Here is a 24921-nt window from a genome sequence, read left to right on the forward strand (position 1 = left end):
ACGCGAACGTGAGAACAAGAACCAGAACGTAAACGTGAAGAGAAACGGCGTAAGGGTTAGGCTAGGGGTGAGGGGGGACGGTGAACGGAACAGGGAGTCAGGGAGTGGGGCATGGGTGGACTCCAGTGGGGAATTGAGAGCATTGCGAGTCAGCCATGTGGAGCTGCAGCCATGTCGTAAAAAACACACACCCACACACACGCACACACAACTACTGGCTATACACATGTGACAAACACACACGCGCACACACACACACACACTTACTTGCTGGCTATATAAAACTGTGTACAGAAGCCGACGCTGGGGGCCTTTTGTGCTCGTTGGCGACTTGGCTTCGGTTTTTTGGCTTCTAATTGTTGCCCCTTTCCCTTTATCTTATTCTTCTCATAGTCCTTATTCGTTGTCACCCGATGCCAAGCTCACGTGTGGGCACACACAGACACACACATGTGTGTGAGTGTGTATTGGGTGTAAATTAATTTGAGACCACTCGAAAGATATTTAAATGCGTCTCTCTCTCTCTCTCTCTCTCCCTCTATCTATCTCCATGTGTGTGCGTGTGTGTGCGCGTTTGTGTGTGTGTGTGTGTGTGTATGTAGGTGTATACCTTTGAAAAGTATTTCAAACAAATCACAAACAGATATTCGACATTCATTGTTTTTAGGTCTAGACAAGTCGACTTGACAGACCCACCCAAACACTGGCCCAAGCCCAACGTTCCCCTAACCTCCTCACTGTGTCCTTCGCCCTCCTGCCATTCTGCCATGCTGCCTCCTGCCATCGACTGCTGCAACAACTACACACATTCCACATTCGTCAGGCAAATAATTTGCTTATGATCAACATTCCGGCAACACATTTGGGAATTACCCAGGCCCGGTCCCCCAGAAGTAGACTATGAAATTGTTTGTGGGACTCGTCTTTTAAAAATAAATGCGCTGCTTTATTTATAAACGCAAATATGAAGCGACAGTGTGGGATAACTGCCTTACCTGGCATTTAAGTGGAATTCTTCATCTGGGCTTCTCTGCCTTAAAAAGAAAATTTCAATAATATAAAACTTAATTAATTTTATTAAAAATATATTTACTTGTATTATTATTTTTGCATTATTATTATTACCATTAAGATATATGTATGCATAAAAGACATAAAGGCAATATCATATATGAGCATTTTCATCCAATATTTCCAGAATAACGAAAACTTATCGAACCAGACGAATCCTACTCATATGCCCTATTCGAAAACATTCGAAATATTCCACTATTCTTTTCAGCCTAACTATTCTTAACTACTTTCTCTCCCTTCCTCTACCTCTCTCTCTCTCTTTTGAACTATCCATCTCTTTCACACTCAGCATGAACTATTAAAAAATTTAGTTTTGTAGGGGTTGTTTCATAGTAGAGATCGGCAACTACCCCTAGCAATATGAGCAACAACTCCCGATTGGTTAGTTTAGGATTCCAATCAGATCGGGGAGGTGACTATAACATGACCTTTTGCAGTACCTAGTGAGCAAATATTTTGGACGCCACTGTAGCATCATTCGCAAATCAGCATGACAACTGAAAAATTCGTCAGTTGTCGAGATTCCTTTGCGCAGCTAGCAGTCGATTGTAGCGCGATCACACTATATTGAAAGGAGTTGGATAAGTTAACAGAGATAATATTATAATCATTTTAATTTAAGATTTAGTCGGCACTACTTGAATAATTTATAAGAAAATATTTGATATAGCCACATTTATTTATTGATTTTGCTTAGGCTAGATAGGATTTAGTTAATTTGTATTGAGCTTAGGTTAGGTTAATTGATAAATAACAATAACATATTTAATATAATCTCAGTATTTATTGATTTTGGAAGGTTATATTAAGTTTAAGGTATGTTATGTTTGTTTAGCTAAATTACAATTGATTTTCAATGTTCAAATTTTAAAGGTGCTATACTTTCTATGCTCTTCCTAGAAATAAAAATTAATATTTTGGTTTTCGTTGAACTTGAGAACTTGAGTTCATGTTTACTCTCTTTGGAGTTAGTGCTACCATTTGTTGGTTTTCCCTACACTCTACGTTTATACAACAAAAAATCTCCTTTTCTTAAAATTTGCTGATTAGTTATGGCTAAAAGTCCAGTTAATTTACATTTTTATATATTGTAGGAATTAGAATTAATATAAAAATAAGACTAACTAAGAATTGAACACTGGCAACTGGGGCCTTCTGTTTGTCAAGTCAAAATATTGATAATAGGTGAAGGGAATAATAATAATATGACATGTTAATAATCAATATTTTATTTTATTATTTTATTTATATTTCATATTTACAGATTAGAGTTTAGGGCAACTTGATATAAACAGAATTTATTTAGTTGTATTTTTTAAGGGCTATGAAAGATAACTTTCACACAATTCATAGATTAGACGAAAGATTTAAAGTTATACATCGTAGATAGAGTAGAAACAGTTATTAGTTCAATTTTAAGCCTAGTTGGTCTAGTTCAGTAAGTCCTGCAGATAGGTCCATAATTATTGAAAATATACTTATATCGCTGTGTTCACATAGGCTCTGCTATACATCCCTTGCCTGTAAGCCAAATTTCCCTCAAATCTCACTCTCAATCCCTTAATAAATTTAAAGTATACAAAATCAAAAAAAAAAAAAAAAAAAAAAAAAAAAAAAATTCATAAGAAAATCATAGAGCTATCAAAATTTGTCATTTCTCTTGACCTTCCGCACGTAGCCAGAGCGAGTTGAGTTGGTAATTAATCAACTATCTAGTCAATTTGAACTTTGCCGTCGTGTTGTGACGCGTGTCTCAAGATGAACATCAAAAGGTGATCAAGCCAAATGCCAAAGGACAGAAGCTGGACAACTGCTGTGCCGCCGTCCACTCCAGGTCCAGTTGACCAGTACGCTCGGCCTGCCGATCTGTGTCTTGAAGCAACCCCAAGACGCCGTCGCCGAAACCCGTTTTGCCAAGGAGGACCTCGCCTAATGGTCAAATGTCCGATGACTTGGACGAAAAGTGCGGTCGGGCCAAATGGCAGGCACCCCAATTAGGTTGCATGTTTTAGCTTTTCACGGGGAAAACTCCTCGGGGAAAATCTGCAAAAATGATTGATATGTTTTTTTTTTTTTTATATTTTTTATCTCTATTTTGTCTTGCTTTTGCTTTGAAAGGGCAACAACTGCGCTGAAAGTGCATAAAAATGCGAACAAAAATTAATCATGTTTTATGCGTGAAAACTTGAACGTGACCTTGCCCAGGGCCAGGACAAGGGGCTAAAGCGACAGGCGGTTGTATCGGGTATCCGGTTACAGAAACGATAATGTTGTTCTTGTTGTTGTTATTGCTTTTTTATAAGCCATAAGAATTGCAAATTTGGACCGCTGTCCATTTGCCAGATGGGCCAATCGGCCATACTAGCGATATGCTCGCTCGTTCGTACGTCATGCATATTCCGCCGGGAGCTGCCAAAAGGCCAATTCCTTGAGCCATAACTCTGCGACACACTCACTCTCTCTCTCTCTCACTCTCTCACTCTCTCTCCCTGCTTCTGTCTCTCCTGCTCAAAAGTAATTGACAGTTTGCAATTAGAAATGGATGCAAACGTCCAGCTACAACTCAACCCTAAAAAGTATCGAATTACTTTCGACTTTCAGGACCCATATACCTTTCGTACTGCAGGAATGCGTGCTAAGAACTTGACTCGACCCCTCTGAAAGGTTTTGTGATTTATGAAACTGCGCGCGAAATAGCCTTAGCCCAAAGCAGAGATCGTTCAGTTGACAGAAAAGTGTATTCTATATATCTTATATAGCGGTGTTTTGTTGGAGTTTAGTAAATAAGTTTATAAGAATTAAATCTTTTTACCATAGATCACTCAATATTTTGAAAAACTTATTGAGCTTAGGTATCAATCAATTAGCTAACTCTCAAAATCAAATACCTCCGAATCAGCCTTGCATTATGCGGTAAATAACATGCTGATGAAATCAACTGAAATTGTCATTTTCAAGTATACTACTAAATACCTTGTAGTACCAAGCTATCCATTCAGACAAAAAAAAAACGTTCCTTCTCTCATTCAACCATCAAAAATAATAAAGAAAAAAACCTAGAGCATTTGTTAGTCTCATTGAGAGAAATTCTTTCTGGGCTAAACTACCTAGGCACTATGCGCTATCTGAAATTGGAATGGGAAATTGGGAAAGTTTAGCATTGTAGTGGTCGGGGCATTTGGGTTTCGCTAACGTATGGATGGGTACTATTCAAATGACGGGGCGAGTTGTCGGCTTGGACCAACGACCGAAGGACCGATGTCAAAAGGCGCAAAAAGAAATGCTGGGTGTGTGGCCATAAAATACACAATGCCCCCTTTGAAACGAAAACCCCCAAGACACACACACACCCACAGGCAGCCAAACACGCGCACAAGCACAAACACACATGCATGCATGCAAATAGCCCTTTTACGAAGGACGAAGGACATTTGAAGCCCAACAACGTTCGCCACGTCCACAAAAGTGACCGCCGAAATCGTAAAACGTAAGACGAAAACGAGCTGGAAAATAAAAACACATTAGACACAAGCAAATATCCTTAGCACAGCGTCCCGCAAGTCCTTGTGACCACACACACACACACACACACACACACGCACACACAAATTTATCTCCATTTGACCCTCTTCAAAGTGCTTTTTATAGTCATTTAGTGTTTTGGCCCTCCCGTCAAGTACTTTTATTATACACGTATAAATCCAATTCGGCATTCGGCGGAGCCACAAAACACACACACACACACACACGCACATGTATGCTATATGCATATGTATAGATATGTATGTGTTTGTGTATATAGAGCTGAGCTACATCCCTTTCCCCTTAAGCCTCCACAGCATGAAGGTAAGCGAAACGACAGTCCAACTAATGAAACGGAACCGGGCAACAGAACAAGCATCTGGACCTTCTGCCACCCAAAAGGACCACAAAGCACACACCCTCACACACACACACACACACATATATACTAGTATATATAGAAATATATAAATATCTATATGCATATGTGTGCGTGGCTTGCATATGTGTGTGTGTGTATATACAAAGCACAAACTTTTTAGCCCAATGCTCGTTGTCAAAACTACACCCAAAAGTCCACACACACGCACACACCCACGCTCCCACATCCACACACATATGCAAAGCAGCTGCCAAGGTCCTTTCTGGCCGTCGCCTGGTCGCTGCTGTGGTCCTTTTTAAAATTTTAAGACATGTCCTGCGCCCTTCCACACCCCCACACCGCCACACCGCCACACTCCCACACACAAACAACTCCCACAAAAGTCCGAACAGCGCGTTTCGGGATCTCTCGATGTGTATCATTCCATTCAATCTATAGTCCTTCGTCTCTCTGTGTGCGAGTGTGTTTATGGTCTGCGCTGGGAGCAGCACATATCCTGACCGTTTGGTCGGTCCGTTTGGCCAAAACGTCCTCTCATCCCCAATCGTCAAGCCCCACTCACCGTGCGACCCCGCCTCTCTTTCTCTCTCTCTATCTCTCGCCTTCTCTCCATCTCTTTCCATAGAAAACCCGCCGCAAACAAGGACAAAATATCTGCAAATGTTGTTTTCCTTTGGGTTGTTATTATTTTAAATTTTTTGCATATGCTTCGTCCTCTGTTGTTTTGTCCTTTCCCCTTTCACCCCCTCCCTCTCTCTCTCACTCTCTATCTTTCTCTGCCTGTGTCTTATTATTTCTGTTTGTTTGCGCCCACTTCAGTTACCAATATTACATAAATATATATGCAGATATATATACATATATTAATGCCCTGGCTTGAGCATGTTTTCGCAATTCTCTCTTCGTTGTTTCCTCTTTAGTTATTTTTAAGACTTTTTCCCTATATATGATGCGCATATATTAATGTTATCTGACTTTCTAGAGAACGAAGAGGAGCATAGTCACAACTATTTGTAGAGCCCACCAGGCTGATATTTAAACTTTGTTAATCACACGGAGAACAGTCCGAATAATAAGTACTCTGCTTATGATTCTGACCGCTTGAATAGTTTAGTTTTTATAAATTTATATTATCAATTGCTGTATTTTATTAAAATCTCCACATAAGCAAAAAGTCATACCTAAACTATTTTTTGGATCGATCGTGTTTATGAATCATAAGAAAGGCTACGGCGAAAGGAGATCTTAAGAAAGGATGAATTATGATCTTCTTCTTGATCTATTCATGAATCTTTTACATATCGAGGCAGTATTATGAAAACCCTGAACAAAAATGTATAACATATTGAGAGTTGAAGACAAGAAAATAGAAGAAAAGAGAAGAGTAAATTAATGAAAACCCAATTAAAGCTATGATTGGAAAAAACGGAAGGATAAGACGCACAGAGATTATAAATAGACGAGATTTAAGAGAGAACGATTATACAACAAGAGGCGAGAAGAAGAGAGGACTAGATACAAGAATAGAGAATATTAAAAATATAGAGGGTAATGAGTTTTTGAACAAATCAATGAGATGAAGGAAGAAGGAGAAGATAAGTAAAGAATGTAAAAATAAGGTGAGAGAGTCGCAGACAAAAACTCAAAAGATAAGTGAGAACAAGAAAGCATGGGAGATTTCTTAGAGAGAAATAACAAGAAAAAAAAAGGAAACAAAGATGAGAAAAGTAGATATAAGACGCATTATGATTTAAAAAAATTCTCTTAATGTACTAACTTTTCTAGTTATTATATAGTACAAATTTCGAGTTAATTTATATGTGTTATCCTGAATCATATAAATAACAGAGAGTTTTTTCAGTAAAAGCTTTCATTCGCCATTAATATTTGATAGTGGACATATGTACATAAATATTTATTGAATTAGCTAAACACTGCTTAAATAATATTTACATCAATATATTTCATTTAGAGCATTTTTATTGTCTCGCAAAAATAAAAGCTTCAAAGACCTAGCTTAACTCTTTCATATCTATCTACACGCACACAAGCAGAGCCAGCTACATATGGGCAATAAGAAAAAACTTATTTAAAAGTAAAGTTTCCAGACGCTGAATTCCGTGCCACACAAATTCATAAATCCCACTGCAAATAGAAAAGCCGCAAGAATGCCAAGTCCACGTCCACGTCCACGTCCAGGTCCTTGTCCTGGTCCTGGTCCTGGTCGAGGTCCATTTCTGATGCACAGGCTAAGCAGACAACCACTCTGTGGGTGGCAAACGCCTGCTATCAGTCAGTCTGCAAAATAAATAAAAATAAAAAACAACAACAACAAAAATGAAGGAAAAATGGAAAACATGTGCGGGAGTGGCAAAGGGGGTTTAAGGAAAACCCTTTAAAAAACAATACACGAGCCGTAACAGGGCCATTAATTTCCCAATTTACAGTCTATTCGCAAGCCGTTGCCGAAATTGTTTAAGGTTTTAAAACCTACATGGAGATAACCACACACGCACACACCCACACAGACACACACAGTTATGCACTGATAAATGTGGGTGCGGGCGGCCGGGGCTTGGGCATGCCAATGGCCATATGTCCATTTTGGAAAAGGAAAAAACAACACAGTTACCAAAGAGAAGAAGCAGCAGAAGGAACAAAAAAATGAAAACAGGAACAACAACATTAACTTGAAGAATTTCAAACGAGCGCCCAAGGTGTGTGTGTGTGTGAGTGTGTGCATGTGTGTGGGTGGTTTGCTTGTAGCGTTGTCTTCTCACACAACTGCCTGTGAATGGGGTGGCAAATGCTGCCCAAGGGACTTGTAGCCGGATACCAACAAACTTTTCAAAATAAACGAAAAGAAGACGCTCCACAAAAAAAAAAAACATACACATACGCACACACACACACACACATGCGGACAGATGTAAGTACAACAAAAATGAAGGCAAGCGCTTTCTTCTGCTGCTTTTGGCCCGGCTCTAACCACATGACCAAATGCGCTATGCTCAGAGCCACACACACACACACACACGTGGACACAGATGTGCCGCTGCAGCGCATTCAGCAGTCGCTGCGGCTCGAACAGCAGCTGAAACGCAAAAGGAACGTCACCGCATGGTTTTATTATATTGTGAATGTGATTACCTTAAGGATATGCAATAAGCACATGCACACACACACACACACACGCTTTCAACTCCTGCACAGCCTTATGGAGATGCGCGAACCACCCCCATGGCCAAGCACTGCGGTTGGCGTCCACACAGCCAGACACTTGGACACTTGGACATTTGCTGAAGCTGCGGACTGCAGTTGCATATAAAACAGGGCTGGAGAGATGCAGCAGCAATGAGAGATTGCCCAAGGAAAACCTATGCCAATATAGTGTATGTATCCCTCGGATACTTTGCCGCATCTGCATTGAATGTGCCTAAAGTAATGCCATTAGCAGATAATTGCTTTAAGAAGAAGTTCATGAGTCATCAAAGGACTAAAGCAGCGGCAGTTGGCAGAGGTCTTGATAAGCTGAATATCTATTACACATATTAAGTAATATGTGGAGTATTTATTGCTGAATTATCACAGCGCTCTTTGGGCAGATGTTTGTGATGAATTAGAGTTTAGAATAGATCGACTAAACATAAAAATCAATACATATATGTACATATATTCCACATAAAAATACATATATATTCCATTTAGGAAATACATCTATGCAATAGATGGTGTGAACAGATAATATTGTTTCTTAATCGAAATACCAATAGATTAAAGATATGAAGTCCAGCTCTTATAAGTTCTAAGATATGGTTGGTTAGCCTCAACTAAAAGACGTCTTTTTATGACCCAATTTGGTATTTAAAATAGATAGTGTGAATAGATAAAAATGAATCTTGAACGGAATACCAATACATAGATCAAAGATATTTTTATCGTCGATATAGATCGGAAGGCTATCAATGTTATGAAACTAGTAAGTTCCTTTAATTTACTTTTGATTAACTGATGTAACCGAAATCTGAGAATAAACCAATCTATAAACCAATATTAGTAGATCGTGTCAGTCATATGTGCTGATTAAGTACAGAGTTCTCCATATTCGAGAAAACTATGTTTTTTTTTTAACAAAGAAAAGTTTGTATTTTTGTTGTTAAAGATAATAATCATTTCATTTAGTTGAAGTAGATTTTCTGACACCACTTTTTTTTGCCAAAATATTTATTTTTTGTCAAAATATATAGGGCTGTCAGATGGGTTCACCGACTATAGACAGGTATGCAAATAACCGCACTTTAAGAGTCTACAAAGCACTCCTATTAACTCACATTAGCTTTAACATGCGCTTCACTTACGTATAACCAATGACTGAATTACGTCAGAATTAAACAATGGCGAAAGGAATGCCAGATTTCGACATAACTCGTGTGTGAGCCCTCGCCAGCCTGTCTTATGCAGATATTTGTAAGCAGATGCAATGTCCTGTAGGCCATGTGCATCACGTGGCAAGTCCTTGCGATGCATGTTAGTCTCTCTCTCTCTCTGTGTGTCTATCTCTGTCTCTGGCTGTGTGTTTGCTTTAGTGTGTGCGAATCTTTTGCTGTGGAAAGCGACTAAAAGGGTAAAAACCAAAAATCGAGGATAAGAACGGATAATCTAATGTCGCAGTGAAGTAGGTAAAGTTAGAGCCTTTGCCGCAACGGCCGTCACTCAATGAGGCGTCGAGTCATCGACACACACATAGAAAGAGAGAGGGAGAGAGAGAGAGAGAGCTGACTGACTGGCTGGTTGAAGGCATATAAATAACTGCAAATAAATCAAAATCTATCAATGCGAACAATTCGATGTGTTACAATTGACTTCACCGATCAAAGCCATGGCTGCTGCTGCTGTTGTTGCTGTATTTCATCCTCTTTTTCATACCTTTTGTATGAAGTGCAGGACCAGAGAGTATCCTTTGTGTCAATATTATTAGCAGCAGCAGTAGTAGCAGCAATCGAACGGATAATGGCAAAAGGGTGAAACATACACGGACAGCAGCAGCAGCAGCAGACAGAGAGACAGCCAGACAGCCAGACAGACTGACAGACGGAGGTTGGATGAGGCTGAGTTACCACTGGGTGAGTGTGCGAAATTTTACAGTAATTTAAAATAAAAAAGCGAGAGGAAGAGGAAGATGAGAGAAAATAGTTTCACCAATTTAATCAATATTACACAGCGAAGCAACCAACCCAGCCACGGCTACAGATGGACTAGCAGCAGTTGCAGCCAGATACATTTGCACACCAGGCGTATCTGATAGGACGCGCGTAATGGACGCAAGAGGCGCTGCCAAAGGCGCTGCTCTAATTTTATTTATGATCTAATGTGCTGGCAATGACGAGGACGGCAGGACCTTTGCCATGGATGGTGAGGGGCGCCGATAACGCGGTGTGAAAGGGCATGTTTCTGCGGATTGATATCCCGTTGTCCTCTCGCACACGCACACACACACACACACACACATGTGTACATGTGTGGAAAAACAACTGCACTTTGTTTTATCTGCTTTTGACACAATTTATGTGCTACGTGTCGCATCCCGGCGCATCCTGACAGTGGGCGATGCGCAATTTTTTCAAAATTTCGCCAGACGCTCACCGCAAAGGCAGCGCGAGAAAAACAACAAAGCGCAACAGCAGCAATTAGAGCTGGAAAATGGGAAATCGGCAAATGCGAAGGGGTGGGGCCTTGACGGAAAACAAGCAAAACGTAAACAATCATGCCAGACAAAAGCAAGTCATATTCCACATAAACAGCTTCACTTGAGAACAAAATGTGTCAGTGTGAGAGAAATATTTTGACAGTGAACAAACTGAAAATAGGCATAATCAAACAGTCGCTGAGCTTTCTTTACGGCCTGGAGAGTTGCCGTTAGAGTCGTAGAGAATAAATGAAGTTAATATACAGTAGAATCCGAGCCGGAAGACGCTATGAGCAAAAGTCATTAAAGCCAGATTCTACAGTGTTCTAGATCCTAAACTGGCAAGATGAAATACACTAGACCCAACTTTACCGTACCCGTATAATATTTATTATGATATTTACATCTTAACTAGTTTTTGATCTCTGTTAAGTAGATTCAGAACTGATTTCAAAGTTAGCATTTTCGCTAAAGCTCAAAATATGTAGGACAGAATTGAACTCAGCTTTAGCAACACCGCCACTTCACAGCTCAAATCCAAACTGCAATGCAAATGACAATCCACGCATAACTCAGAATACATTGTGATTAATTGAATACATTTCACTTATGTATGTATGTGTGTGTATGTGTAGCTAATATGGCTACGCTTGGCATTGAATGCCTTCACCAAAATTGTTTTTCATATCTTATGAATTACTTCAGGGATTTCAGATGATTACTCTATTGAATATTTGTCAATTTGAAAGAAAAAATAATTCCCTCATATCTTGTCGATATAAACCACTGACCTGATACTAATAAAATTAAGTGAAGTAAAATTTGAAATATTTATGGGTACACATTTAACAAAACAAATATTGTACAAAATACAAATAAGACAAAATGTAACAGTTTGAGACTCTCACTGCAAAGATAAGCGAACTTAAATTTAATTACCATGTTGCGATGACTTTTTGCATCGATAACATTAAAGTGGCAATAGTTATCAATTATTTGAAATGCACATGATTTGCATCCCAGATAAGGACTATTAAAAATCAAGTCTTTAGCTCTTACATCTCTAGAGACTTGCGCACTCGTACATACAGACTCTAATTCATCCTCAAATGATCAAGAATATATACAATTTATAGAGTTTGTCAAGCTTCATTTAATCTATTTATATAACTTGAAGATCTAATAAATAAATCATAATATTATCAATAAGATTCTAAATCTTATTTTGAAATACAAATGCAATTGAGGATTGCAGCCTATGATACTTTTTTTTTACATATAACAATAAAAAAGCCAAGCTATCTACATTTGCATTAATGGCTTCACATCCAGGTAAATTCTTCTCATGTATGCCTGGAGCTTAAATTTCAATTATTTATTAATATGAAATTTCCAACCTTTGCTGTGTCACTCATCAATCAATCAGTCTGAGTTTGCTTCGAGTATTAAGGATGCGTTATCAAAGCACTTAGCTGCACTAATAGCCAAAAGAGAAAACACTGGAAAGCTGTTACGACAACTTCTCAAGTGTAACTACTATATCCCTTACTCGGAATAACAAGAATTATGGCCTAACTCTGAGCAAGCCACAGATAAGTAAATGCTATTGCCACTGGGTGGCTGGTTGGCTGGTTGGCTTGGTGGTGGGGTGGCTGGGTGGTATTTTGGTATTACGCAGTTGCCGTGTACAGTTGACCACTCGGCAATCATTTTAACTCTTTAATCAAAAGCCCACAGAAAGCCCGGCTGAGGTCCTGTGTCTGTGTCCCCCAAGGGCCGTTTTGCACTAATTAATAAGAGCGAATTCCCCAAACGAGCGTCAGACGAGCCTGGAGCGGCCAAGCGAGCGAGTGTGGCAGTCCGGGTATGCGGCGCATCCTCTGCTGGCACACACACAAACACACACACACACACACAGACACAGCAGGCGAGCATCTTCTGGTGACTGCACAAAACTGACAGTTAAAAATGTTGCATAGTTTTTTACGTCTTTATGAGAGTCAACCACCCAGTCGGACGGACGGACGGACGGACGTTTGGTACTTGGCTACCGCTTGACTCACGTGGGCAGCTGCTACAGTTCCTTAAGGATGTGCTGCTAAAAGAGCTCTATCTGTGTGTGTGTGTGTGTCTGTGTGGTCCACTGGCAGATACAATCGCAACGTTTCCCTTTTTGCTAAATTGGCAAAATTCTAGTCTATTCATCCATTCAGCAGCAGCTTCGTCCTTTTGAGCCTTCCTCTCTCCTCTCTCTCTCGCTCCTGCACACATATATGCACATACATATGTATGTACAGTTTGAGACACCACCCAGTGGGTGGCTTGTGGCCCATTTTGGACATTCAAATGCGAAACGATGCTAATTCATATTCAAATGAATGCGAAATAAACCCCAATCACAATTATTATGAGACATGTTAAATGGACCAAAAGTCCTGTAAAGCGACAACAGCAATAACAAAGGACTTTTACACACACGCACACACTCTCACGGAGAGAGAAAGAGAGTTCGCATTCACATATGTATGTACACTACCCACATATTCACATAGAAATAGATGGGCAAATGGACGAATGTCTCCTGCCAAAAGCATAGAAGCAGGCGAATGTATGTGTATGTGTGTGTGTCCATGTGTGTGAGCACAATATCGCGCATGTCCGAAACTTGGACATATGGCGGACAAGCGACTGGACAGAAATGTGAGTGTATTCATATGCGAATACGGAGCTAGAGAAAGCACTCAACAGTTGAATATGCTCTTGTATTCACTTATTTATATTTATACAATCGAGTGTGAATATATGAATGAATTAATACTATTCACTATAGGCAAATAAGTGTATTCAAATCAATTCATGACAGAACTATGAACAAACCAGAAAAAGAAAAAAAAAATCAATTTTTGTTTTTTTTAATATGTTGGGTAGCATTCATAGTGTATTCATTATATCGACTGGTTATGTTAACTTTAGTTCATTTTTATTAAGCTTTCATTTCAATCACTTGAGTATTATTCTGTATTTAAATCATTCACTAAACTGTATAAGCAAAATATTCAAACCGACTTTAATTGAACTATATTGCAATGAGTGTATTCACTGTTAAAATGCAAACTATTCATATACTTCTACATTCAAACTATTCTACATACTTTAAATAAATTAATAAAATCCAATATATACATTGAATTCATTTTTTAAATTATTCTTATATGTATTCATCTTACTTAACAAATGAATACAACTGTTCATTCAAGACTCACTTTACTTCAGAGAATCCCTATGTGAATGCATTCACTAAGCTCATTTGCAGCAGATAAACCCTACACACTCCCATGTGTGTTGAGCCAATGTGAATAAATGTGAGTGTATTCAAATGCACAGTGTACAAAACACGCCGAAAAAAATACGAGAAGGTAGGCTGCAGCTCGGACGCTCAGATTGACAGTGCCCACATCTAGCGCTCGAGTGGGAGGTAGTCCGCCGAGAGAGAGAATGAGATGGGAGGCGGAGAACGGGGGAGGTGGACAGAGAGGGACAGGAAAACAAATAAACATGCTGTCAACTGCCGTCTGACACCACACGTCGCGGCGTCCTGCCGCCCCCGCAGACGCGCCCATCAGCACATGCTGCAGGGAAAGCCACATTTGCATACGTGCGGACAACGTCCCACGACGCCAACACACACACACACACACACACACGCGCACACATACAGATTCGCTTGGAGAGCTGAGTCCACATTCCCGTAAGCGGCTTGCAAAAGTTTTTGGAAAGAACTTTCATTAAACAATGCGACCAACTCGGTACATTTGTGGCCCGGCCCATTCATCTCGAGCCTCCGTCCAGCGAGTGTCTGCTGTGTGTGTGTGTGTGAGTGAGTGTGTGTGTGTGTGTGAGTGCGTGATTGTTGGCTGTGTCTATCTGTCCGTCTGCCCGACTGTGGGTCTGGGTCTGTGGGGCGTGGTTTTTGTATGGCATCGTCCCAGACTTTACAGGCAGCCATTCAGTCTGCAAAAAATGATTTTAATATAAGCTAATGGATAACGCGCCAGCACAAACACAAACACACACCCACACACACAAACGCGCACACGCATATATTCATGTTTAGATTCATATTCACATGTATTCATATGTGACCCATGTCCCGCATCATGGTATGATATTTCAAATGCTTAATAATAGCACTCAAAAATAACGAATGACACAGCTATTTTATTCTATCTAATATTTCGCTTCTCTCTCACTCTCACTCTCTCTCTCTCTCTGTCCGACTATTTATTTTTGTCCTTTTCTCGCGAACTTTCGCTTTATCTATGCCTCGCAGTTTTTAAGCCTATGCAGTCGACTTTTCTACACTCGCTGCTGTATTCTCGCTTTGTTTATGTATTATTAATTATTTTGCTTCTTTTTTTAATTTTTAATGCACACCCCCAGCCACGCCTCTTTGTGACAGCGCCCACCAAATTGGCTGCCTTGTCAGCCGCTCGATATGGGCCAATTAGGTTGAAATTGTCTGCAAAATGCTAACGTTCATTTTTAATGAGTACACCCATTCACCAAGTGGGTGCCGGGTAGTGCTCGTGGGTAGCTGTGTGAGTGCTTGAGTGTGTGTGTGTGTGTGTCTTTACTCTATCAATGCTTAAATGGAGACACATTACAAGTGCACTCAGATGCCCCAATAAACGCTCTGGAATTGTGATCTTAATAGAACAAATTTGATTCTATTGAGAAAGCCTTTACCTGAACGTTAGAAAGAATTTACTATGGTTAAATATTAACTAGTAGTTAGCGTATCAGTTACTTACTTATACTAGCTTACTTATACTAGAAAAAATAAGATTTGAGATCCTAGAGTTGAGAGCAGCCAGGAAACTTGCATAACCGACCTTAAGCAATGATTTTAAGTGTTGACTAAGGCAGAAAGTATTTAAAAGTGAATATTTTGTAAAATTAAGCCTTAACTAAAATTAAAAAATTATTAACATAAATGCCGGTCTCTTACGAGAACAGACTGTATATTGTACAAAATAGAATTACTTCTTAGAGTCATTGACATTTAACCACTCGTAAAAGTTGACTTCTCTATCTATATACATACATATGTATACACATATACCTAAACTACCTCTACTTCCAACAAATTCCCAATCATAATGCAATCACTACATATATCTGCAATAAGTAAATCCAATAGTGAAAAATAAATTTACATAATTTTAAGGTTCAGCTTGACAAAGGCTCCCCAGATGAACTTTGACACCTGAATATTGACCCATGCAATGGGTCGAGTGGTCGCTGCTCCGTAACTAATCCGGAAAGTGTGCGAACCAATCGACTGCATGAATTATGGCCAGTTGGCATGCGTTAGGGGGCGGACGGCTTGAGTGGGCGTGGGCGGTGTTGGAGGTGGCTCGGCAAACACTCAATCATGGTCAAATCTTGACAAAAGTATTTATTCGCATGGCCTGGCATTATGTTTATCCACATGCATATTTTATGAATTTAATGGTCCTGGATATCAGGTATGAATAGTGCGCGAACAAACAAACACCGACCGACAACAGACCGACTGACATACACACACACACACCCGCACACAGAATACAGAATACGGAATACAGAACAACGGAGCAACTTATTTCGAATGCTAAATCGTTCGAATCCTTTTGCCCGACACAGTTGAGCGGACAGCCAGAGCTTGGGACTTTGCACACGCTCAATAGCACAAGGACAAGCAGTGCAACTGGCCTAAGGTCCTCGTTTTGGTCTCGGTCTCGGTCTCAGTCTTGGTCGTGGTCTTGCTCTTGGTCTCCATTCCATTCCCGTGCTCGGCCTTTCGACAGCTATCGGCATTTTGAAGCATCTAAGCTGCTACAAAAGTCCCCACGGCACATGTCCCATCCATCATCACACAATCACAAAATGAGTATCATGCCACCACCTAACCCCTTTCGCCCGTGCTTCAGTTCGACCAGCTTACCCAAGCTATCGAAGCTATGGCCATGGCCCAGTCAGTCAGCTAGTCAGCCAGTCAGCCAGTCAGCCAGCCAGGCAGGCAGGCAGACACACGTAGCATTCGAGAGGCGGCATCAAACGTACTTATCAGCTTTCCAGAGCCCCCATCTAAACCGAACAGTGCTGAGCGGCTCTGAGCTGCTTAAAATACCAAAACCAAAATCTCGAATGTCCATTAGCATACGTATAGCTCCTTCTGGCCACGTCTCTGGCCTTAGCAGCTGTTTCTTTTATTCTCTCCACACACAGACACACACGCACACTGAGTAAACCACCCTGGACTAGAATTGAGTTCGCATCGGTCGGGTTACGGACTAAACCCTTGCCTTGCCTCGCCTTTGCATTTGCCTTTCATGGACGCTCCTCAACAACCAAGCCACACACACAAACATACAGATACACACGCACACACAAAATCCACACCATCTGCTACACCTTACGCCTAACAATCCAATTCCGAGCCAACAATATGCTTGGAGGCGCACTCTCACGGAGAGGGTTAAGGGGGAAAGGGTTAAGAGATATTTTGGCCAGCCACATTGCAACGTATGACCAAGGCGCATGGCGCAGGCCGCATGGGGAATGGCACACGCATCTCCAACGGCTCACGGACAGCTACGTGAATGTGGACGTGATGTCCCATCTCCATTTGCGTTTCAAATTTAAATTTAACCTTTTGTCTTAATACGCCAATGGGGTTAGCGATGCCGCACACAGCCAAGGACGAGCAACAGGGCGGCGGCAACAGCCAGGACGAGGTCTGTCCCCATTGAGCACCGGCTAGGATGCCCAACTCTACATAGTACACATATGGAGCAGCAGTTGATGCGTGTAATGGATTTGCGGAGAATGGGCCACGGACCCCGGACCACGGACAGACCATGGACACCGGCTTAGAGCGGCTTATTAGAGCTACACATGTATGTGGCTAGCATAACGGTGCAGGTGCAGAGCCGAAGTTACGGCATGAGCAGCTAATTTTCGGATTTAATGCCAGCAACTGACATTAAGTCCGATGTGTGGACTTGTCAAAGTCACTTGACCTCATGAAATTGGGTCTAATGTGCAATTGATTGATAAACAGCAACGGGTAAATCCTTTAACTAAATAGCTCAGTACTAGAAACTAATCAGTCAAAATATAAACATGCATATGCAACATATAGATATAAGAAGTTTGGTATAATGATGTATTACACTCATACGGACAATAACTCACTAAAGCAATCGGATTAGTATACTCGTGCCAAAGGAATTTCAACTTAGAAGTTGAAGTCTTCACCTCAACTCCTTTGTTAGATTTCTAAAAGATTTCCTTTTATACACAATACCTCAGATAGTTATGACATGTCAATAGTAAAGAAATAACGTTAGCTTTGAAGTGATGGTGACATACATGAGCTTATGTGGAAAGTCCTTTGAATATTATTTTTCCATTTACATCGAAAGCACCTACGTAAAGCTGCGAACTAAAGTTAGGTTGGAAATGAAAATACCTTGGCAAGTGAACGGAAAACTTCGCCAAGTTGATGAAATTTTCAACAAACGACAGCTGAACCTGGTCAAATGGCTCGTCGCAGTTATTAAAATCAATTGTTGTGCCACGGAAGGTGTTATTTGGCCACTGCCAATATTCAAAATGGCCACCTGAGGGGTGGGTATGCCAGCGAATTGCGTAGTGGACATACACAAACCAACGCGGACAAAGAGAAATAACGAGAAAGAGAGAGCGAGGGAGAGAGAGGTAGAGCGGAAGAGCAGGAGAATGCTATCAACATAAAAGTCAATCTGTCCGAGGGGTTGAACGTGTACAGCCAGAACAGCCCAGATCAGACCAAGACCAAAGCTCCGCAGTACGCATTGACCCCTTTGCTTGAAACGGACAACGGCCAGAGCAACGATGGCTAAGGCAGTGGCACTGGCCAAGCAACCCACCCTCACACCCTGTCAGTCTTCTCTCCTCTCCTCTCCTCGACGCGACTCAACTCGACTCGATTGTGCCATTGAGTCTAAGCTGCCAGCTCGTTAGTGTTGTTGATGGACGGCACCGAGGTAAAAGTCCTGAAGTGGCTGCTGGACTTGGTAGTGGTGGTGGTGGTATTGGTGGTGCTGGTGATGGGGGTAGTGGTGGTGGGAGTCGAATGGGCCGAACGTTTGAAGTGCTTTGAAATCGTACACATTTATTGTTTGTTTGTTGTCGCAGTAGTCTTGCTCGCTCTCTCTCTCTCTCTCTCTGTCTCTCTCTCCTTCTGTCTGTGGCCATATTTTTATTGCGATTCGAATTGAATCCGAATTCGAATCCGTTTCCGACTCCGAATCCGAGCCCATGGTCCACCCCTAATGGCTAGCGGACAGCGCAAACCGGCCATTACTTCAACCCTATGGGCACAAGCAGAAGTACACTTTACAGTTCCATATTCAGCGGGGGCTCGACCGTGGGCATAAGCAGCCCATTTATACAATTACATTTATAAATGTTACGCTCTGATATCAAACAGACAAACAGATAGACCCAGACACAAACACACACTCGCCGTATTATTAAACAAATACCCTAACCAAAAGCAATACAATTGAATTTCTCGAATGGCCTTTGACAGAGAGTTTTCCGCCTTCGCATCGAAGATTTGTGTGTGTGCGTGTGTGTGTGTGTGCAAACCCATCCCCCCACCTTGGAACACTTCCTTTTACTCTGACAATTTGATACTGTACAAATTGCCCATAATAAGCATGTATGTGCCCCAAACGCTGCTTTTCTATGTAAAAAGGTCTTTAGCTTTTGATACACCTCAATAAAGCTGGAAAATAAGCAGTTCTTCAATTGAAGATACTAATATACTGTTGTACTGTTATACTAATATACTGATATACTGTTTTACTATCTTACTGTCATATTTTTATACTATCTTACTGTCATAATAATAATATGATATTTTGTCATATTAATACTATGATATTATACTGTCTTACTGTCGTACTATCTTACTGTTACACTGTCGTAACTGCTATGCTGCAATACTTCTATGCTGCGATACTGATATACTGCGACACTTCTTTACTGCTATCCTGTTATATTGCTACACTGTTATACTGTTATACCAATATACTGGCTTATCTTCTTACTATTACACTGTCTTACTGCTATACTGTTACTTCTATACTCCTATACTGCTCTGCTATTGTACTGTTTTACCTTCTTACTGTTATACTGTCTTGCTGCTATGCTGCTATACTTCTATGCTGCAATACTAATATACTGCCGCACTTAGTTACTGCTATAATGCCATACTGCTACAATGTTATACTATTATACTGTCTTACCTTCTTACTGATATACTGTTGTACTTTTATGCTGCAATACGGACATACTGATATACAGCGGCACTTCTTTACTGCTATGCTGCTATACTGTTATACTATTATACTGTCTTACCTTCTTACTGTAATACTGTCTTACTGCTATACTGTTATACTTTCATACTGCTCTACTATTGAACTGTTTTACCTTCTGACTGTTATACTGTCTTGCTGCTATGCTGCTATACTTCTATGGTCCATTACTGATATACAGTGGCAATTCTTTACTGCTATCCTGCTATACTGTTATACTTTTATACTATTATACTGTCTCACCTTCTTACTGTTATACTGCTAAAACTGTTGGGCTATTTCAATTCCAAATCGGTTAGATCAATTAAAACTGGTTCACTAAAAGTACACAACTTACGCGCTCAATCTCTCATCAAACCCTTCTCTCACGGTCAGTATATTACTAAAACCCAAGACCAAAATTAAATTAATTTTGCTTTAAATAGTTTCAAAAAAAACGTTAAAATAGGTTTGAGAAGTTTCAGAGAATTCATAATTATGGCATTGGTATCAAATGTAACTAGATCACCACATAGTACTGAAATTATATAATACTTTCAAAAGTTTCCAATCAAACACTTTTCGAGTGCGACCCTCATTGTCAACGAAACCTTTGCTCACGGAAATATCTCTCGAATTCATCTGGAGTAAAACGTGAAAAAGCACAGTCTAACATTGAAGCCAACAATGGAAATTGGCTAATTGATGACACTTTGCGGCGGCCACTTGACTTGATCGGGTGGTCCGATCGGATTGTCGAAGCTGTTCGCCCGTAAAACGCGCTCGAGTATCAGCTGTGAAATGCGCAGAGCTGATGGGTCCAATCGATAAGGCACCGATGGCGACTGATAATTGAGTAGTGCCGATCAGAAAGAGAGAGAGAGCAAGTTATCACACACACAACCCGTTAGGTCGACAGACGTTCGATCTCTGCGGCATATGTGCTCGAGAACTTTGGTAATGCGCGATCGTGACGCCACACATTTGCCTACGATCGGGATGTGGCTGTGCGCCAGGGTTAATTCACTTTTAACGTAATTTGTAAGCACTTCGTGCTACCCCCTCGGGACCTCTCGACGTCGCGAATTAGGCAGGCAAAGGAGCTCGCCTTTTGTGCGCACTCATTGCCAACCAGCGAGACAGAGAGCGACTGAGCGGCAGAAACAGAACGACTACCTGGCAGTCCCTGTGTATCCGGAATGCGAACTGGCATGGAAATGGGAACGGGTAATGCACATTAAACACTTTGGCATATTTTGTTATTGGGACGTTCGCGTTGCATGCGTAACCCTTTCGTAAATCGAGTTAATCCCGTAAACGCAATGCATATGCCGATCCTAAAAACCAAACACGAATCCCCTACCAGGTAACGGCACACGCATACACGCACACACACACACACACATACGAGGGCAATGTTAAAAATTGCGTCAATGGAAATTATCATTTTTCATTTTCTGTTTTCGGCTTTTTTTTTGCATTTGAGTTTTTGGTTGGCTCGGTTATTGGGGTTGCGCCTGGCTCGCTGATGCTTCGCTTTGGAAGGTCTTGCGGCCGCGTCTTCCATTCAGATCGGCTGCCGGCTTCCTGAAGTGCCTGTGACACGTCGTCAAAAGACGGGACCGGCACCGGGACCGAGACCCAGGACCCGAAGATCGCAAACAATAACCCCGAAATGTCACCGCTCATAGATGGTAAATGGAAATGAAAATGCAAGTTCCACTCGAAGGGTAACCAGATGCGGAATCAGCGAAGGAAGCGAGTCGACTCTCAAACGCAAGTCCATAAAACTAGAGGCCAGCAACAAGGTGAGCATGTCAGCCCAAGAAGCGACCGATGTATTCATTAAAGCCGGCCTAAGAACGTGACAACTATGTCAGGAACTTTGCCTGGTCACCAAGCTAAGCACTTAGCATATTAATTGGATTTGTCTTCTTGCCTTAAGACGTTTAATTGCTAAAGATATTATCATAAAAAGAAATTTTATGTAAAATAAAAATTGTATTACTCATATATAATGGTATTTAAACAAATATCAATTTTCCAGAAATTTATGGGAATATCTGTAAAGTGTATACAATAGTTGGTGTTTAGGGGTTTCGGTAAAGCTGCTTATTTTTATTAATTGAGAGCCAAGAACGTGACTTGTTCCAGCGAGCTTTTGTTAAATGTCATCGGACATGATTTGGAAGGAAACCTCTGCACCGCTTGTTCTCCAGTCAGTGCAGTCTCAGCGGCTGGTCTCACCCCACGCTTCGAGCATTGTTTTTGCCCAGCCCGACTCAAAAGGCTGAGGACAATGCGCTGCGTGCCAATATTGGGAAGTACGGCCTGTCACATGTCACCAAAACAATGGACGCAAAGGAAGTGCTCGAATCAAAGGCAATCAGTGACGAAGAGGGACACAACGAGAGAGAGTGAGGGAGAGAGGGACAACTAGATATACAAAAATTGAAGTGAAGTAAGCCATGAGAAATAATTCGACTTGGTCAGTCGTCGAGTAACCTGAACAAAATCTTTTCTCTCATAACATTACTAATCATTTATCGAGCAAGACCCAAATTTGTAGGGCTGAAAAAATTGAAAAAAATTTTAGATTTTAAATTCACTTTTAACTTATCCAAAATTGCAAATCTTTAATTCATTCAACGCTTGCGCCTCATTCACATTGGCATATTCTTACAGCAATGGCCGGCAGCGCGAAACGATATCCAAAGCTGCGCTTTGCTCTGATCCCAGAGGATGCCCTAGAGAAGTTACGCCCCGAGACGAAGACGAAGAAGACCGAACCGCACCAAATGGAGGTCAAGGATATGTACGAGACGATTAGTAATACGGTGAATCTGGTACTAGATCAAAAGCTAAAAAATCTCAGGCTGGACAAACTAGATCAGATGATTGAGGAAAAGGTATCCCAATTTCACGATCGTCGGCGAAAATCACTGCGTTGCGATGAGTCGCCCAAATCATGTGGAACCGAGGAGTCTATATACACGGTCCCCGACTACACATGCAAACCACCCAAGCTTCGTACTACTAGATTAGCTTCTCCGGCACCGAAAGAAGTGCGAGCCAGAAAGACCAGCAAGAAAGAACCGTACACCAACGATTTTCCTTTTAAGCTCAAGACCTCCGATTGCAAGCCGACAATACCCAACAATAAGAGTGGGAGTGGACCTCGACGTATTTCGGTCGTCGAAATGAAGAAACAGGACTCGATTCGCGACATCCAATTAAAACATTTTAAGGACTTGCATCACCGAAACAAGCGCAAGCAATGAGAAATGATAGCAACAAGGGGGACTATACTCGACTCACTTATGTTATAGTCATGACCCTGTTTCATTATCCCAGAAAATTATACCAAAGATCATACGAACGATCTTAAACAAGCTGGACAGCTGCAAACTTCAACTACGCTGCAGAATTTTGAAAGATCTCATCCAGGTGACATAACTGTCCTACAAATTCCAGGAATCATAAATCTTTTCGCTGAACTAAATTGTAATTTTCCTATGCTGCCAAGTATTTGGACTTGGATTAAAAATTTATGTTTATAATGAATCAAACCATCCTTTTTTCTTTTCAAGGACTATAGAAACACTTCTCTTCCTGATTAGCTTGGACAAGCTTCGACTCCACATGAAAGGTATTATAAATATATTCGTATATATCTATCTCAAACATGGAGTTGGGCAAAAAAATACTCGTGTGTGTGGATGTGCTTGAACGTCGGGGGTCACATGAATATGAATATATTTATTGCAGTTCCGATAACCACATTTCAGGGCTGCTCCCCCCTTGCCCTTAACCAGCAACTAGTAGCTGAGAGTTGTTGTTGTCGTCCTCTAATCCCTGAAATATGTAAAATGAAAAATTGAAAAACTAACTGACAACGCAGCAGTTGTAAAAATGTGCTGAAGAAAGGGCTTCGGGCTGCCTGAGTGGTTGGGTAGCAACGTTTGGGGATTGGGGAGGTCGAGTGGTACCCCCACTCAGACATACACACACACACACACACAGTGCTTTCCAGCTTATCAACGCGTTGCAGACGAGGGCAGAGCATCAATCAAGAATTTCCAATGAATGGCTATCGAGTGAATTAGAAGGCCAGTGCCATTTTTTTTATTTTTTTGCGTACCACAACTCTGCTCACCCTTCGGCCGAGTCAGTCCCCAATCCCCTTGCCCACTGCCGAGCATGTTTTGCGTATTCAATTGTTAGTATGACATATATGTATATACATTTTTCTGTGATACCCCTCAAAATTGATTCAAAAGGGTATTTTATTCATGTTTATACATATATCAAACCATATACAATTTTTGTTAATTAGAAAATTATTATCAATTCTTTTATTACCCTTAGTTTGGTAAAGCCATAGAAAAAGAAATGCATACTTGGCTAGTATACATAGACTTCTAGTACACATAGTTTTGTCCATCATAAATCCGCTCAATTTATTCAAGGCTTAAATAGTTCAAAGTCAAATCTGAATACAACGGGGAATCGCATAGGAAAATCCTTTAGGGAAAATCGTAGTTGAGATGAAAATCTATTTAGTTTTCACAGAGGTTTGTAAGCTTGAATGCTTCCCTCCTTAGAGACCTAAAGCCGTACAGCTAGGGTATCTGCCAGTCGAGTCCTACTCACCGAAATGCGCTAACCTGCTTTGTTTCTATATGCAACATTTTTTCGTCCTAGCTGCGAAATAGTCGGCAATATTTTTGCGGCTTAATATGTGTTAAGAGAGATAGAGAGAGGGCGAGGGAAAAATGGAGAAAAAATAAAAGAAAAACCTTTGCCAAAGTCAAAGGAAACGCAATTCTTAAAAAAAATGCTCGGCCTGCGACTTGCCCTAGAATCAT

The 24921-nt window shown here is 40.9% G+C and overlaps 1 protein-coding gene and 1 long non-coding RNA gene across 2 annotated transcripts; one reads left to right on the plus strand and one right to left on the minus strand.

Annotated features, from left to right (window-relative positions):
* Window positions 1-6940: 6940 nt before the first annotated feature.
* On the minus strand, window positions 6941-20512 carry LOC149090756 (uncharacterized). Its single transcript, XR_016197581.1, has 2 exons — window positions 20412-20512; window positions 6941-7276 (listed from the first exon to the last, which is right to left on the minus strand). It is a non-coding gene; the product is annotated as an uncharacterized LOC149090756 (long non-coding RNA).
* Window positions 20513-22537: 2025 nt separating this feature from the next.
* LOC108655917 (uncharacterized) lies at window positions 22538-23622 on the plus strand. The gene has a single exon (XM_018107741.2). It carries the CDS (start codon window positions 22741-22743, stop codon window positions 23332-23334), a length of 594 nt encoding a protein of 197 aa, XP_017963230.1. The 5' UTR covers window positions 22538-22740; the 3' UTR covers window positions 23335-23622.
* Window positions 23623-24921: the final 1299 nt, after the last annotated feature.

Source organism: Drosophila navojoa, chromosome X, assembly GCF_054131105.1.
Source record: "Drosophila navojoa isolate 15081-1374.11 chromosome X, UAZ_NAV_1.0, whole genome shotgun sequence".
NCBI lineage: Eukaryota > Metazoa > Arthropoda > Insecta > Diptera > Drosophilidae > Drosophila > Drosophila navojoa.

What these genes read in the sequence shown, in the direction of transcription:
- LOC108655917 (XM_018107741.2), top strand. Translation starts at nt 22,741, where the DNA reads ATGGCCGGCAGCGCGAAACGATATCCAAAGCTGCGCTTTGCTCTGATC.